Here is a 15,359-nt window from a genome sequence, read left to right as displayed (position 1 = left end):
GCCCAATTGGGGTCTTCCTATAATTTATGGTCTTAGGGCATGGAAGGAAATATATGGTGTCAGGCTGGAAAACTCAACCCTAGCTATATGTGAATATATCTGCATCTTTCTAAAAGAAAAACGTTAGCCCTCTACAAGCAGGCTACCCCTGTAATTGATGCCTAAATTCTCAAATTTTCTCATAAAATCAAATTTATACCCATCATCACAAATACTTATCTCACAATATCAATGCTCCCCAAACCTTGCAAGTATAGAGTTCCTACTACTTAAACCCGTAATACAACAACATGATCAGGTTTTCATAGAACAAAATGATGCAAATATCAAGGGAGGGAAAAAGAATAAGAGAAGACTGAAAAGTCAGAAGCAATCGGTGGACAAAAAGAATGATCACAGTAGCTCGGAGACTACACCCTTGAAGTTGACAGATCCTTGCCGAAGTTAAGAGCCTAAAATCCTTGAAAAGAGAATGAAAGAATCTTGAAGAGCCCATCAGGGTTATCTGCATGTACCTGAGTGACAAATGATGGTACTGTTAGAGGATGTTCAGCTGATGCATCCTTCCCAAAGAACCCTTTACATTACCCAAGCATATGCAAATTGAACTAAAACTATGTCACCATATTTTGGTTGTCCTTGAGATACAAACATGATCAGATACATATATGTAATCTTTGCGGGAGTGTCCTTGCTTCCTACGTCGAGTACTACTTTGTTTTACTGTGCTTGAAGGTGACATGATAAATGGCCATATGTCTTACCATCTCTTACTACAAAGAAGGGAAATAAATTAGTCCACTTCTTGCTTTCTGTGTTGCAACTAAGCAAGTTTGTAAGGTGGTGTAGCTGAAGCTGTCTCTTTTCATTTTGCTTTCGTTTTTGGTGGAGGTGTGGGAGGGGATCGGGAGACACAGACACAGACACAGACGCACACCCAGAGGCCCTGATTTGAATCCTCAATAAATAGAGAAATCTATTGCATTAGGCTACCCATTTAGGAAGACAGACGTATGTTGAACAGGGTCAACATAAATTAAGTGTGTGAACTAAACAAAGTATAATAGCTTATCACCATGGAAAGAAAATGCATGACATGAAACACAAGACAAAGATGCTGTAAATTCAAAGAGGTGAAAAAGGGTAAATGCCAAGAGAATATTGAGCAAGCAAATAAAAAACGTCAGTGAAAATGTGACTTACCCAATGACCAGCATCTTCAAGGACATGCATTTCAACTCCACCTCCCTCCTCAACTGCTTGCTCCTCAGCAGCATGAATTCTCTGAAGATCTTCAAGGGCCCACCTGTGCAAACTTCTTTCTGCTTTCAAAAAGTTAACATGTACACCCCGAGGGACATCTTCCACTAATTTCCTGCAGATATTGGAGAGATAAGAAGATGCATTTCAAGAGCTAAGATTTTACCACGACGAGAATTGAAGAACTTTTAACATGTCTTTTTACTCTCATGTTCAGGTCAAGTTGAACACTATAATTCATGTGATCTGCAAATATACTCTTCTGAAGTTCAAATGTGAAAGGAATATTGACATGCCCTCCTTATTTAGTCAAAATAAAATTAGCATGTTAAATAGCTCCAGGCTACAAAACGACGCTACATATAATCAGACAATAAGTTCATAAGATCAACCATGTGATTCTGGAAAAGACGAAGATATTTTACCACATATTGGTTTCTTCATATGACTTGTACATTTCAGAAATGCCCTTGAGATCAAATGCCCATGAGAACCTTGATGACGGCAAACCAGGAGGGCCACTCTGTCGCAGATTAGTTACCACCCACTAGGAACGATTCAAAAGTTAGGAGAGTAAAGAAAACCAGGAACAAGACAAACAAGCTGCTGATATGCAAACAAGCATTTAAGTTTTCTTTTTATAGGTTTCATTTCAGAAGGGAATTTTTTTTCAAAAAAGTGATTCTGCAGCCACTCCCTTTGCATTGAAACAGAATGTAACAATCTTTGTCCATTGCTATACTGTAGCTGATTAAAAACACCAGACTTCATCCTTGACTTGGACTAGTATACTCAGTAAAAACAACATATTATCCACAAACATGATATTTTTGTCGGAACAGAAAGTATATACTAAAGGCCAGAGAAACATCTGAAAAACCTAAAATCACTTATTCTCAATTTTATGAACATTGATAACAGCTAAAGGACTATCACATAAGCATACACATTTCAATATCCACTAAGGTGACACAATGTACAGGAAAATGTGAGCGCCCTAGGCGTGAGTTTTATGCAAATCTTCAGAGATGAGGATGAGGAAGTGTATGCAAGATTACCAAATAGATATGATCACATGCAAACTGTCCATGATCAAAATCTAAGATTCACTTATAAGACTTCAAAAGTTGTGCAAATTATACCTGTGCCACATCCTTTGAGAAACCTTCCTGTACTAAAGCATCTACAATATCCCTTTTTGAATAGACCTGGCTTGGGGAGCAATAGTTAACAGAAGGCGGAATATGTATAAAGCATGGAAAAGACAGGTTAAAAGATGACATGGAAAAAAGATTTAAATGTTCCTCAAGTTCCACATAAAAAAATTCTTTTATTCCTTCCACTGTAGAAGTTCATCTAACAGCATGTAGTAACACCAACATTTATTTGAACTGTATCATTAGTTGATTTCAAAACTTTTTTATGAAAAGATGACATGACTATTGTTAAGCTCCCGAAATCCAAGACTTTGTGACTTTTACTTGCATTGTGTCAGCAGATCTTGGTAATCGATAGTTGTCATTGCTAGACTTGAGCAGATCTCAATTTGAGATGGAGAAGTAAGTAGAGATAGAGTTTTGGTAATGCTAGTTGTGATTTGTATGGCGGGGTGGCCACTGGCTTAGAAAGCATGATGATCTTTGTTGAAATGAATGGCATGTTATTGGAGCCAACATGACTAATGTGCTTCAAAGTAAAAAGGATATAGGCACAGATGTGTAGACAAAGAAAAGAAAATGCAAAAAACAAGAAAAAGATAAAAAGACTTGCAGATCCTGTGAAGCTTGCAAATCAGACTCAAGTTTTGTATGCTTAATTTAATGGTAGCGGACAATGATGTCCAGAAGGGGCCAAACTTTTCCGATTACAAAATGGTGCTCACAAGCTATATGACATTTCAAAGTGGAACTGGCTATTTGTAACAGTATAATTCTCAAAGTGCTATTGAAATTACTATCCAACCAATCAGATAAATAATGAAGTAGATAACCTGTAATGTATCAAATGTTTCAGTATCCCATCCAGCTGTCTTTTAATTACAGCTAAGTCAGTAATTTTGAATAAGATGTTACAGGAATACATGGTCAAACATTAGACTAAACGGTTCCAAACAAGTATAAAGGATTAACCACTTTCCTCCATTAGAAAAAATTAGCTTTGGTCTGCGAAAACAGGAATGTGCTGACCCTTTTAAAGTAAGTGGTCAAGCTAACTTATAATAAACAAATTATGTAACAAAACTTGAAACTCAAAGCAAGGGTCTTCAAATTAAGAGAAAGCTAACATCTACCTCAAAAAGAAGAAAACATTATATCTAGGATCTGCTATTACTACATATTAGGCACCTACACCTGTGGACTACTTGTCATACTGAAGTTATTATGATGAAACCCTCACATCAGCTGTCTTTCTTCGCAAACTCCACAGTGAGACAAACCTAGTTAGAAGATGTCACTGTAACTGGAGGCCATAATTTCGATTCAAGGGAGACTCTTAAGCCTTACAAAGCATTACTAGGGGAAAAAGGAGTGCTTGAGAGTTGATCCAGAAAGCTCATGTTTGCCTGGTTATTGTCCCATCTGGTTAAGCTAGGTCTTTGGTATGAAGGCTATTATTGTTGTCAACTTGTCAAATTTAATGGAAGCACAGAATGGACTTCATGTTTCTACCAAGATGGTTAATAATCAAGAAGCAGTACCATGCCCATGAAGACAGTGATTACAAATTTACGGAAATACAACAAATCTATGGCTAAAAATTGCAAAACTGAAGTGTTGAGAACATTCAGTCCAAGTCTAGAACATGTGAATAGTAAAATGAGAAAGCTAATAACCGATCTTCCATTTCTAGCATATTCTCTGCTTTACCGAGGCATTACTCAAATAATACAAATCTCATCCCACATTCTTCCTAAACAGCATAACTGAATTAAATATCATCAAAGCACTATGGAGCACCATGACAAGATAAGAATAGGTTAAGGCCACACTTCAAAACTAAGTCAACACAACTGCAATCCTAAGTCACTTTTGATATTGTTAGACCACCATGGAAAAGGTACCATAAAGACATCAAAGCCGACTCAATGCCAAAATGTTATTCTTAAAAATTCAAAATGTTTGAAAGAATGAACCAAACAAAAATACAAAGAAAAAAAAAAGAGAACAAGCACTGACCTCATCAGGCAATTTACTCAGAAAAGCTATCAGTTCAGCAGGATGGTCTTCTCCATCTCCACCAGCTCGAACTTTTCCAGGTGTTGCATCTAGAACCCAAACCTGAATGGCAATCTAGTTAAAAACAGAATAAAGATGACTAGAGAATGAACAAAGACTATAAAAGACAGCCTTACAACTCTAGCTTACAACTTATCCATCATTTCCATACAGATTAAAAGTATTCTCAGCATCAAGATTAATCAATATCTTCCACAATTTTGCATTAACTTGCCATAAATCATGTTTCCACAGACTTACATTTTGAACTCGATTACAAAATTTTATGCTATCTCACAATGCAAGAGGGTAGTCAACTAGAATAAGCTATAAAAGACTTGGTTGATTCTATGCCATTATGTAAAACACTCTTCACTTTTAATTACACACTAGATTGCAGAAAATTTGTGGGAAAGGGAAAATTTTTACCAAGGAGGCAGAAGAAGCTAAATTCATGCGTATGGTCAACATTTTGGATACTTAGAAAGGGGCATGGAAATGTTAAGAAATAGAATTTGCCCCATAGCCATCAACATAGAGATGATCTAACCAAAACTTTACTCAAGCATACTTGACAGCTATACACATATATCTGGTTTATGCTATGGTTTAATGTACATATAATCATGGATTTAGAATCCATTTATATAATTAAGGGGTAACATGATGAATGATAAAATTAAATGTTAAAATTCTCTTATCACTAAATATAATTCTTGAAAACAGAAACCCACGTCATGAAGTTTAATTCTTTGTGCCAGTGATCACCCTAGAAAAATGGAGACCTATGACTTAAAGTTATAAAAGACTTTTGCTTCTCAAGAATAGAGCTGCTGTAAGGCATTAAGCTCACCTCGATCTGTAATCTTTGCTACCTTTGCAAATAGCAGTGGTAGAGCCTATTATGACAAAACTTACCACAAGGTGCAATTCATTTTAAAATCACAAAAGATGAAAAATTGGAAGTTTGTTTTAGTAATCTTCGGAATTTCATTGACGTACTCTGACAGGTCGTGCAAGTGGTTTTGCAGCCTGCTCAACCATGCTCAAGGCAACTGCACAGAAAGAAAAATGTAATCAACTGCATACATCTGACACTGCATATCCTGGTGTTTAGAATTTAGACCAATGTGCACTATTTTTATCAATAAATCGTTTTAGAAGAAATTACCTTTTCCTCCAAAGCTATGACCAACTACAACCCGAGGAGTTAATCTGAGCTGCCCAAGCTAGTCAAAGAAAAACAAGTGTTACCACATAACGGTTAAAAGCGGTAAAAGATTACTTCCCATATTTATTTGTAATTGTGCTTTAGGTTCAAGAGAGCGTTGATAAGAATAACAGGAATTGTACATGGGGGAAAAAGCACAAGATTTATAAAGCAGAGGCTTAGACATACTAACTCAGAAAGCTTCATCAGGAAAGAACTTCAGAAGAGGTATGCATAAATCAAGCACACCATAGACATGAATACCATTTAAAGAAGCACATACTTAATTGCAAAAGAACTATTCTTCTCTTTTTTATTTCAAAAACCATAGAAATTTCAAATTCATGACCCACTAAGTTATATCACAGCTCCTTATATCTACAATGTCTTAGGAGAAATTGCTCATCTCTTTTCAAATGTTTAAATATGCAGTATTACATGTCACTATAATCTGTAGAGGATGCAAAGGGAATATATCTCTACTTTTAAACATCACAGACAAGTTCAGTGAGGCATGAATGATTGAGATTCTTCACCAAGGAAGTTATATCAATTTATTCTGCATTCTAAGCATTTTTAACTTAAAAAAGCAGACTAGAATTATGAGATAAAGGATTTACAGATACCATGAATCAATATTTTTATCCTCATTGTAATTATTTTAGATCAATATGAAACAAAGAATAAATAATCATAAGATGTACAAGTCTAACCCTCTTATTGATTACATATTAGATACAGCAAAATCCCGAGAAAAGCCAAAACCAAATGAATTACATGAAACTGAGCTCCTCAGATTTCCTCTTAAAACTTGTGGAGAATTCTTGCTGAATAATAACATTGACAGCACAAATATTACTTTTATAGAAAATAGACCCTTTGTGAAATGATGTTTTACTTATAGAATACCAATTATGAAAGCATAAAGAGAGGTTGTTTCCATTGCAATCCGCAATCATCTTCTTATCATCATACTAGAGTAATCCTTTATTCTGCATCAGATTCTAATGAAAACTGATTCTCACACAAATTGTTTAAACAAAACCCATACTGGAACTACATATTGGCAAAGAATAGGAAAGCAGACTACTCTTCAGAAGCTATTCAGAAAGAATGTTTTATTACATAGGATTGATCTTTAATATGAGGCACACTAAAACACAAAAAGAGCAAAGGATATGGAACCATGGCAAGCTTTTTAAAGTCATAAGGCTCATAGACTATCTCCTGTTCTAAAATCCAAATTGGTCTCACTTGACTTAAAACTATCCCTATGTGAGGCATTGTGCCTGCATGTATGCATACATTTTAACATCAGAATCAGGATTTGATGTCATTGTAATACCAGTCATGACATTAAATAACACAACACTACCATCAACATACACAAAGAACAACAGCTTCAAGGTTCATAAGCCACTTCTACAAGAAATTCCCAATATCCTTATGCTTATACAGGGGTCCAGCATCAGCTCATGTCCCAGCCCTACCCTTGCCAGGAAAATATCCACTACACTTTCTGTTTCCAAATTTTATAATGTCCTTTGTCTTCATTTCTTCAGGTACCCATTACACGTTCATTTATAGAATGTTGCACCACTACAACAGTGCTAGATCAGCGCATCAATTGCAAATTCAATACTTGTAGATATACAATCTACGCTAGCTGAATCCAGGAGACAAAAACCAAATACTTGAAAGGGGTTTTGGATGACTAATACATAAACCATACAATGAGGCTTAAACCTTGTGTTGCATAATATGCCTCTGATAGAAACAATCAATCATGTCCATACAAGGGTCCAACTACAAATTTAGAACACTGCTCAGCAAACTGGGTTGGTATCCAGGCAGTGACATTTTACCTGATACTATTCAAACTAATTAAAATCCAGACAGCAATACCATGGATCATAGAGGCAAACAAAGTTTAAAAAGAGAAAAAAAAAATTAACAATATATTCACACACACTCAAGTGAAACAGTTTTACGTGAACAATCCATCGCATCAAAGCAACATTGTCAAAACAAATACACTTGACAGGGGAACCGTTTTACATGTATGTAGAAGATAGCTCAAACCTGAACCATTACATACAAGCTTCAAGACATCAAGGGCAGCAGCTGCAACAGTATGAGGTCCCTGCTTTTTGATAGATGCTGAATCACCATGGCATCGCAGGTCTACCAAGAGAAACTGAGTCAACCAATGTGTGAATTATAGTAAGCTTTTAATAAATGTAACATTTACAATGCTTCAATACACCCTATCTTCAAATTATATGCTGAATTGCAATCCTAAAGGCCTATGAAATAACAAAAGCAATTAAACACATAACTCATCCTCTAGATCAAAAGGACAAGTCTAAGAACTCCCATGACCTAGATTGCCCTGAAAATGCTTTCTCCAACAACAGGGTACTAATTTTCAGAATTTGTTGCTATAGGGAAACTCAGGAAAGAAGCATCAAGAGAAAACTCAAACTATCCTGAAAATCCACCCAAGTATTTAGAATAGAAACACCTAAAAAGCAAAGCCACTATCTTCTAAAGCTGTTTCATAGTATTTCCTTTCATATTTTTACAAGATGATAGCAATACCCTTCTTTTGTTTTTGTTATCTCTAACATGTTGCTGCATGCACAAAAGTGCTTGTTCTTTTACTTGTTAACCAGCGGATGACAAGTTCCTTCCATAACATCATGATTAACCTTTCCTGGACAGACAGTGTAAAGAATTTTTTACCATTGGGTCTAGATGCATGTCAAATATGCAAAAGAATTTCAACACTAAATCGAGGTAAAGTGTCATGCATGTAGGCCTGGTAGTGTGAAGAAAATCATTACATTGTCAGTGTAGACAAAGTTAATCCCTATATCACATAGATGAATGACAAATAGGAAACTTTACTTTTTGATAAACAGTATTTTGCACAGCTGCATTAAGTGACAATAAAACTAAACCAAGCACACATGCCTGACGCACCTGCCACTTCGGATATTCCTTTGCTAATCTCCTAGCAAATGTACCTGTGAAAAGTGTCGATGAGAATTGCCATTGTAAGTACTGGATAAATGTTAGAAGAAATCATAGATTACTTCGACAATGACTTCAACAATAAAGTTTAGATTTTTGTTTAGAAGACTAGATTTAATTTGAAGATCAGGTATACAGTCAGATATTTTGGCTTCACCTCTTCAGAAAGTCCTCTTTCCAATTTCAATTTGGTTTAACACCATTTCCACCAGAGGACAGTAATGTATAGCATTCTTTAATGTTCTATGGCCAATTTTTTGGGAAGGAGGGTCAGAAGGTAAGCTTACAAGATCTAAGAACAGCACAACTTGACAAATTTAAAAAGGTTTATACCTTTCCTAGCTTATTATGCATTATTCCCAAAGTGTAACGGGGCTGACTGCCTCCATTCAATTCTATATGGCTAATTAAACATTATGGCAAGGAATATTACAAAATGTCAGGGCACAAAGTGCAGAACGCTGAATAAAATGTGGTACTTTTGCAGAAGCTGACTAATTGCCACTCTCACCCATCTGTTCTACAACATCAGTAGGCACCCTTGGTCATTTCCCTTTTTAATAATGCGAAACAACATGAAAATAACTTGTGCAATTATGTAATATTAACATGACCAAGTTAACTAAAAATTCTCAACTAATGCATCACAAATCCATGAAAATCACGAGTTATAAACTGAAGAACTGAAACAATCCAAATGACATGGGGAAAGTATTGATTAGAGTACTGAGGGAATAGAAATCATTTTTAATAGGAGCTGTCTTGGGGAAAGATTCGGTTCATGAAAGCAATTCACAGGGGTAAAGGCTGATCTGGAAATAGCAACAAGAGATGTTAACAACCATAGACGGACATCTCAAACAAGACCATACAAAAGGAGACTGAAGGACATAGAACTCCTTAGCAAAGCACAAGAGAGGTCAAAAGTATAATATATGGTCAGGAGACATTGTCCCAGATTGTTGAGGATTTTTTGTTCCATTAGTAGGATTCCTTGCACTCGTTAAGGCACTTTCTGCTTTTATCCATATAATGAAAAGGAAAAAAAAATCCCCAAAACTACATTGCCACAAAAGTATAATCCATTGCCACTTAGAATGCACACAAGATAATGTATATCCTCCAACTCTCATTGAGGGTAGATGCTCATGTATGTAAAACACATAAGCCAGATCTTACAGGATGCTACTAATATTGTCATTCTGAGAAGATACAAAGCAAACAACATGCTGAATTTGTGTAATAGCATCACATGTCATGTAAAAAAAGAAGAAAGGATTAAATAGAGGCAGACTTTGACATCATGAAACTACAGAGTTAAACAAATAGGTAACAAGTGCATACGATAATCATGACTAGCTTTTGCATAATATTGAATATAACTAGCTGCAAACAGAACCTACCCCAATTTTTTCTGCTTCCTAGAATGCCATGTAGAAGAACAGCTGTTGGAGGCTCAGGGACTGATCTTCCCAGAATATAACTCCATGTAACCTGGTTCATGCAATCAGATCAAAGCAAGTTTCGAATGAGAAACTCAACCAGTACATGTAATCAGTAGACTATCTTGCAAAGTCTTAGGTTCTGCACATTAATCAGAAAAATAGAGTGACTTCTAAGTAGCCACCATGGTTTAACAATTCTATTGTTTATGCCATAATGTCATCAGCAAGAGAAAATAACTGTAAAGCCAACAAGTTTTGTGTAGTGCCATTTGCACAAAGATGGATGGGAAATCACTTCTTTTCTTTCTTGTTTTCCTTCTGGTAATTATAAGCAGTCATTCAGACACATGCAAGCAAACGCACAATAGCTCCAGTAAAACGATCGGTCATTGTAAATCATCTTATTGTTACTTACTTGCATTAAGCAATTCATATATACAAACACAAAATAAAACAAAACAAAACTCAATGATAATACAATAGTGACATCTTAAAAGGTCAAAATTGTCCTCCTTCCATTTTATCTCTTGAAATAAATACATTTAACAGACAATAGAAAGAAACGGATACACACACACACACACTAGCATATAGAGATGACATCAAGTCCTCTAAAGAAAAGAGTTGCTCACACCATCTCTCTTCATATAACATGAAGAAGAATTGCTGAAATACCTAAAGCAATAGTGGCTTCTAAATCCTAAAGGCTAGCAAGGGTTCTGCATGAACTAATTCAAAAAAGCCATCGCCGTCCTCCCATTCTTAATGTCTCAGAGTACTGCAAATTGAGGTTTTATCAATAGTACCTTCCAGTCCCACTAAAACCTGAAAATCTAATCTCAACAAGGCCATGTACCTTTTCTTTTTCTAGGAATCCAACTACTCACTAAAGATAATATATTGTCCTAAAGCTCTCTCAGATACCTGAAATTGAAAGAAAAGATCAATATTATTGACCTCTCTAGAGGACTTGCATATAAATCAAGAATCTTACTAACATCTTAGACATTCTCAGTCAGAAGGCAACAGAATTAATTGAATTCAGAACCAATTGAACTGACTCCAATGTACATTTAATCTTAGATGGGATATTCTTGTTCTAAAATATCCTCAATGGCAGAAAAGGCTACAAAGAATGTGAATCGTTCAATTTCTGATTATACCAAAATTTCATAGGAAATACTCGATGAGTTAAGACACAAAACATTTGTAAAAGATCACCAAAATTCTCAAAACAATTTCCAGATACTGTAAGAAGGGTCACTCTCTCCACTGTAAGTCAAATCGTTATGCAATAGCACAACAGAGCTTGGTGGGTACCATAAACTAGCAAAACCAGATCTGACAGACATTCAGATTCTAGAACATCAAGCTTAGCAATCAACTAGAGAAGTCTATAAAGTAGAGAAAAAGTTCGCTTTTGCAATTAAACATTATCCAAACTGGGTCCTTTTTTTTTTCCCTTTTTGTTTGAAGTAGCATTACTGTTTTCAATCTTGTTGCGGGAAAGTAAAACCAACAAATCAATAGTCAAAGAACCACGCATGAGACCTGGAGAAAGGTCTAACTGCAGGACTTTAAACCTATTATACAACCTCTTGGCATCAGAGAAGATTTGAAATGAATTACAGCACTTTACAGCACCGACATAACAAATGCTCTCTGCTACTACAAATTTTTTAGTAAATAAAAATATTTTGATTCACTATCATGGTAACTATCAGACATACTGAAAGCATAAACATTTGTCTAGCATCTTTAACTCTAAAACCTTCCTGGAAAAGCATCATAACAGTAGTATTGAAAGATTTCTCATTGCAACTAATGAGAACTTAAGGTGAAATGATATTTTGGTGCAACCAAGTGTTGTAATCCCATTAAAAAGCAGGTGTACTAAGTAGACTTTAACTTACATCAGCTCCTTGGACAAGATCATATGCCTGCACAGAGAAATTACCACCCTTCATCAATTACATGGCTTTGCAATTCAAACCAAAACCAAAGTTCCAAAAATATTCCAACCTCACATATGTGGCAATCTCAAAAGGAGCTAATCATATTTACCAAAATGTCAGCAGGCTTTACTACAGCTCTCCTTTGCAGAAGTCTCTCATCTGCCAATGCCATTTGAATACCTCTACCTTTGAATGCCGCCCTCATTGAAAGTTTAGGAAATTCCTAACAAGAAAAGTGGAAGGCAACTCAATAGGAAGCCAACATAGATCAAACAAAAACAATGTCCAGTTTCCTTATATGAAAGCTCGAGCGATTATAATAATGCCCTCAGGGAACAGTAAAATCCACCAAAAAAGGGTCGCTGGACCATAATAAACACTCTAAAGTGACATCTGCCCCTTAATTGTAAAAGTAAACAATTCTCTAGAAAATTTTACAATTTTGCATAAAAAGTGACAGGTATCCCACCTTCTCTAGCATGCTCCAAGGACTTTTACAACCATAATAGGTTTTAACACTAAAAAGGAGTCCTTTGTCCAATTATAATAAAGAATATGATAAATTAAATCCTATTTTATACAGATAAACTTTACTTTTCATAATTGGAGACGCCAAAGTTGCGATGTACTCTTCTTGAAAGAAAACATTAACATTTCCATCCTACATTCTGAGTAAAAAAAAAATGAATTTTCGCAAAATGAAAGGGGCAACATGTGTTAATTGTCGTCCACCATTTCACTACTTTTGAGTAACAACTATCAAAACTCTTGATGATTTTTCAAAGTGCATCAAACAAACAAAACAAATAAATAAAAAATCAAACGCTTTGTGCTTTGCTAACCAAACAGACCTTAACAAAAAAAATCAAATTAAAATGCAGTAAATGACAGAATTAGAACTCAGAAGTAGAAGTTACCTCCTGAAGAAAAGGCCTGGATATTTTGAGAAATTGCGATCTCTGAGCATCCTTTGCTACGGTACCAGCAAAACCGAGCCTCTTTTCCCCAAAACCATTACTATAGCACCGAATTGGGCAGGGCAGGGTCGCCGTAATTCCGCACATTTTTCAAAAATCCACCATCAATCAAAGGCGATAGAGCTTCAGAATCTGAGTTGAAAATCCGGTGGAGCAATCAATGGAGTTTCTGAAATTGCATTTTTATTTTTCTGGTGGGCGGGGCGGAGGCAGCTAAGAAGTTTGCAAGGGAGCGCGTGGGCGTCGGTCGCCTCTCCTCTGTCTCAAATCTTTGCTTGTGCCTGTTTGGGCAGAGAATTTTTAGTTCTGGATTTCAGACTTCAGAGGTGGGGCCGTGGAGACAAGTGGAAAGAATTTCCAAACAGAACCCTATGAATTTCAACGTGTTCAATGAAATAAATGTGCATGTGGCGAAGGATTTAGTTGACGGAAATGCCCCTCCTGGGCGGGAGCGCTGAGGAGGAAATTTGCTGGGGGTTATTAGTTAATTGTAAATACAAAGCAGCCCCAGTGCCAAGGGATGTAATAGAGTCCATTGAGTCGGGTCGAGGTAAGTATCCCGAATACGGTCGTATTCGAAATCGACTCGACTTGTACGAAGAATACTCGAACTCGAATGAGTAGCATTATTGCAGCTCGAACTCGACTTGCATGGGTTCAAATCAAAGCGAGTCTTATCGATTTCAAGTTATGAAGATTTGGGGATTTCATTTTTTTGATAATTTTTGAGCGAAAAAACATTATCCTTCAAAAAATTTCATACAATCTAAAACTTTTTGTAAATTCAACCACTCTTGTGCGCACAAAAGTGATTTCATAATAATAATATATTTAAAATTAAAATTAAAAAGTTAGATAAGGCTTGACGAGCGTTCGAATTTTACTATTAGATACACGAACTCGACTTGTTAGGGGACTTAGGGCCTACGAGCTACCTGAGTTCAAGTCGAGTTGTTGACTAAGCTACTTGCAAGTAATTTAATTCGATTACAACCTTACCACGAGTGGTTCGATTTGATTACAATCCTATCTATAGCTGTATAAAGCAATGGCAGTTCTATTTCTAAATTAAAAGATTTTCCAAAAAAAAAAAAAAGAATTTGAAGAACCTAGTAGATTGGAACTAGAACATGATGTTCTCCTAATTAATTAAAAAATTCAGTGTTAAGAAGATGGATATGTTAGGTATCAACGATATTAGCTCATTAAAGCCTACATCTCTAGTTGTTTTGGCCTCTTCTTCTCCATCGTAAGAGTCCCATCACTTACTTTATAGTTTCTCATGTCCTCCAAAAGTGCAAGACATATAATTTTTTTTAAATAGATCTAGAAATCAAATGGAAGATGTGACTGGTGGATTTTCTTCCTCTCTTTTCCCAAAATTTTCTGCAGCAAGTTTTTTTTTTTTACTTTTTTTCATTCTGTCTCCTTTCTCATATGATTTTAAGAATGAATTCCAACTTTGAATGGCTTAGCTCTGTATATGTAAGCTTGATTGGAAGGCAAAATTGGTTGATGTTATAAAGACAAGAATGGAAGGCACCGAAGAGATGCCAGAAGCTCTAAGAGAAGAGCTTCTTGATTCAATTGGTGGTGTTGCGAATCAGAATGGTGAGTAGAGAGAGAAAAATTTTTGGTTTCTAAGTATTGAATTCAATTATTCTCGTTAGGAAAAAAAAAACAAAAAAAAAGTATTGAATTCGCATTGATGACGTGGTAAATTCTGGGTCACTCGATCTACGAACAGGGCTGTAGACCAAATTTACCCAAGTATTTACCCTCTCACAAAAGTTAGCCAACGAGGTGAACCGGAGATTATACTTGTCCAAAATCAAGCCGCAAGTGGAGATAAAGAACCGGCAGCTTTCGCCTTGATAGGGTGGTGCTTTGACCAATTGAACTACAACCCCAATGAAAAAAGGAATCTTGCAGATATTTTTATTCTTTTTATCTCCACATTGACTCTTTACGAAAGATAGGGGGTTATATCCTCTCATGATAGATTGGATTGACGAATTATTGGGGCGAGCTGGATTTGAACCTGTGTAGACATGTTACTAATGAATTTACAGTCCGTCCCCATTAACCGCTCGGGCATCGACTTGGAAAGAATTACTTTTAGATTTATTGATAATCTATGATTAACTTCCTTTCGTAGTACTCTATTTTTAGAAAAAGTCGAATTTCGCTGCCTTCTTGAAAAAGAGATGTTCTGAACGACTAGACGTAGAGGCCTACTTGCCCAACCGCCATCATATTAT

General features: G+C 35.9%; 1 protein-coding gene across 2 annotated transcripts; it reads right to left on the bottom strand.

Moving 5' to 3' along the window:
* Positions 1 to 154: 154 nt before the first annotated feature.
* On the bottom strand, positions 155 to 13,539 carry LOC140015006 (abhydrolase domain-containing protein C22H12.03-like). 2 transcript variants are annotated; one of them, XM_072066784.1, is made up of 13 exons: positions 13,039 to 13,539; positions 12,231 to 12,344; positions 12,080 to 12,106; positions 10,125 to 10,215; positions 8,662 to 8,714; positions 7,784 to 7,882; positions 5,647 to 5,704; positions 5,478 to 5,530; positions 4,437 to 4,538; positions 2,403 to 2,468; positions 1,686 to 1,807; positions 1,204 to 1,375; positions 155 to 515 (listed from the first exon to the last, which is right to left on the bottom strand). In XM_072066784.1, the coding sequence occupies exons 1-13, from the start codon at positions 13,183 to 13,185 to the stop codon at positions 453 to 455; spliced, it is 1,167 nt and encodes a 388-aa protein (XP_071922885.1). In that variant the 5' UTR covers positions 13,186 to 13,539; the 3' UTR covers positions 155 to 452. The 2 variants fall into 2 exon arrangements, with proteins under 2 accessions (XP_071922885.1, XP_071922886.1); XM_072066785.1 differs by having other exon boundaries at positions 8,671 to 8,714; positions 13,039 to 13,534.
* Between the last annotated feature and the right edge of the window lie 1,820 nt (positions 13,540 to 15,359).

The sequence above is a fragment of the Coffea arabica genome, chromosome 10e (genome assembly GCF_036785885.1).
Source record: "Coffea arabica cultivar ET-39 chromosome 10e, Coffea Arabica ET-39 HiFi, whole genome shotgun sequence".
NCBI classification, from domain to species: domain Eukaryota; kingdom Viridiplantae; phylum Streptophyta; class Magnoliopsida; order Gentianales; family Rubiaceae; genus Coffea; species Coffea arabica.
Note: the sequence above shows the minus strand (reverse complement) of the source record. Positions and strands in the feature narration are given on the sequence as shown.

Bases quoted from the DNA above. Each gene is read 5' to 3' on its own strand.
- LOC140015006 (XM_072066784.1), bottom strand. From the start codon at position 13,185: ATGTGCGGAATTACGGCGACCCTGCCCTGCCCAATTCGGTGCTATAGT. The intron at 2,469-4,436 runs GTCAGTGCTTGT...TCCCCAAGCCAG, and splicing joins TGAGTAAATTGCCTGATGAG to GTCTATTCAAAAAGGGATAT. The intron at 1,808-2,402 runs GTATAATTTGCA...AATCGTTCCTAG, and splicing joins TCTCAAAGGATGTGGCACAG to TGGGTGGTAACTAATCTGCG.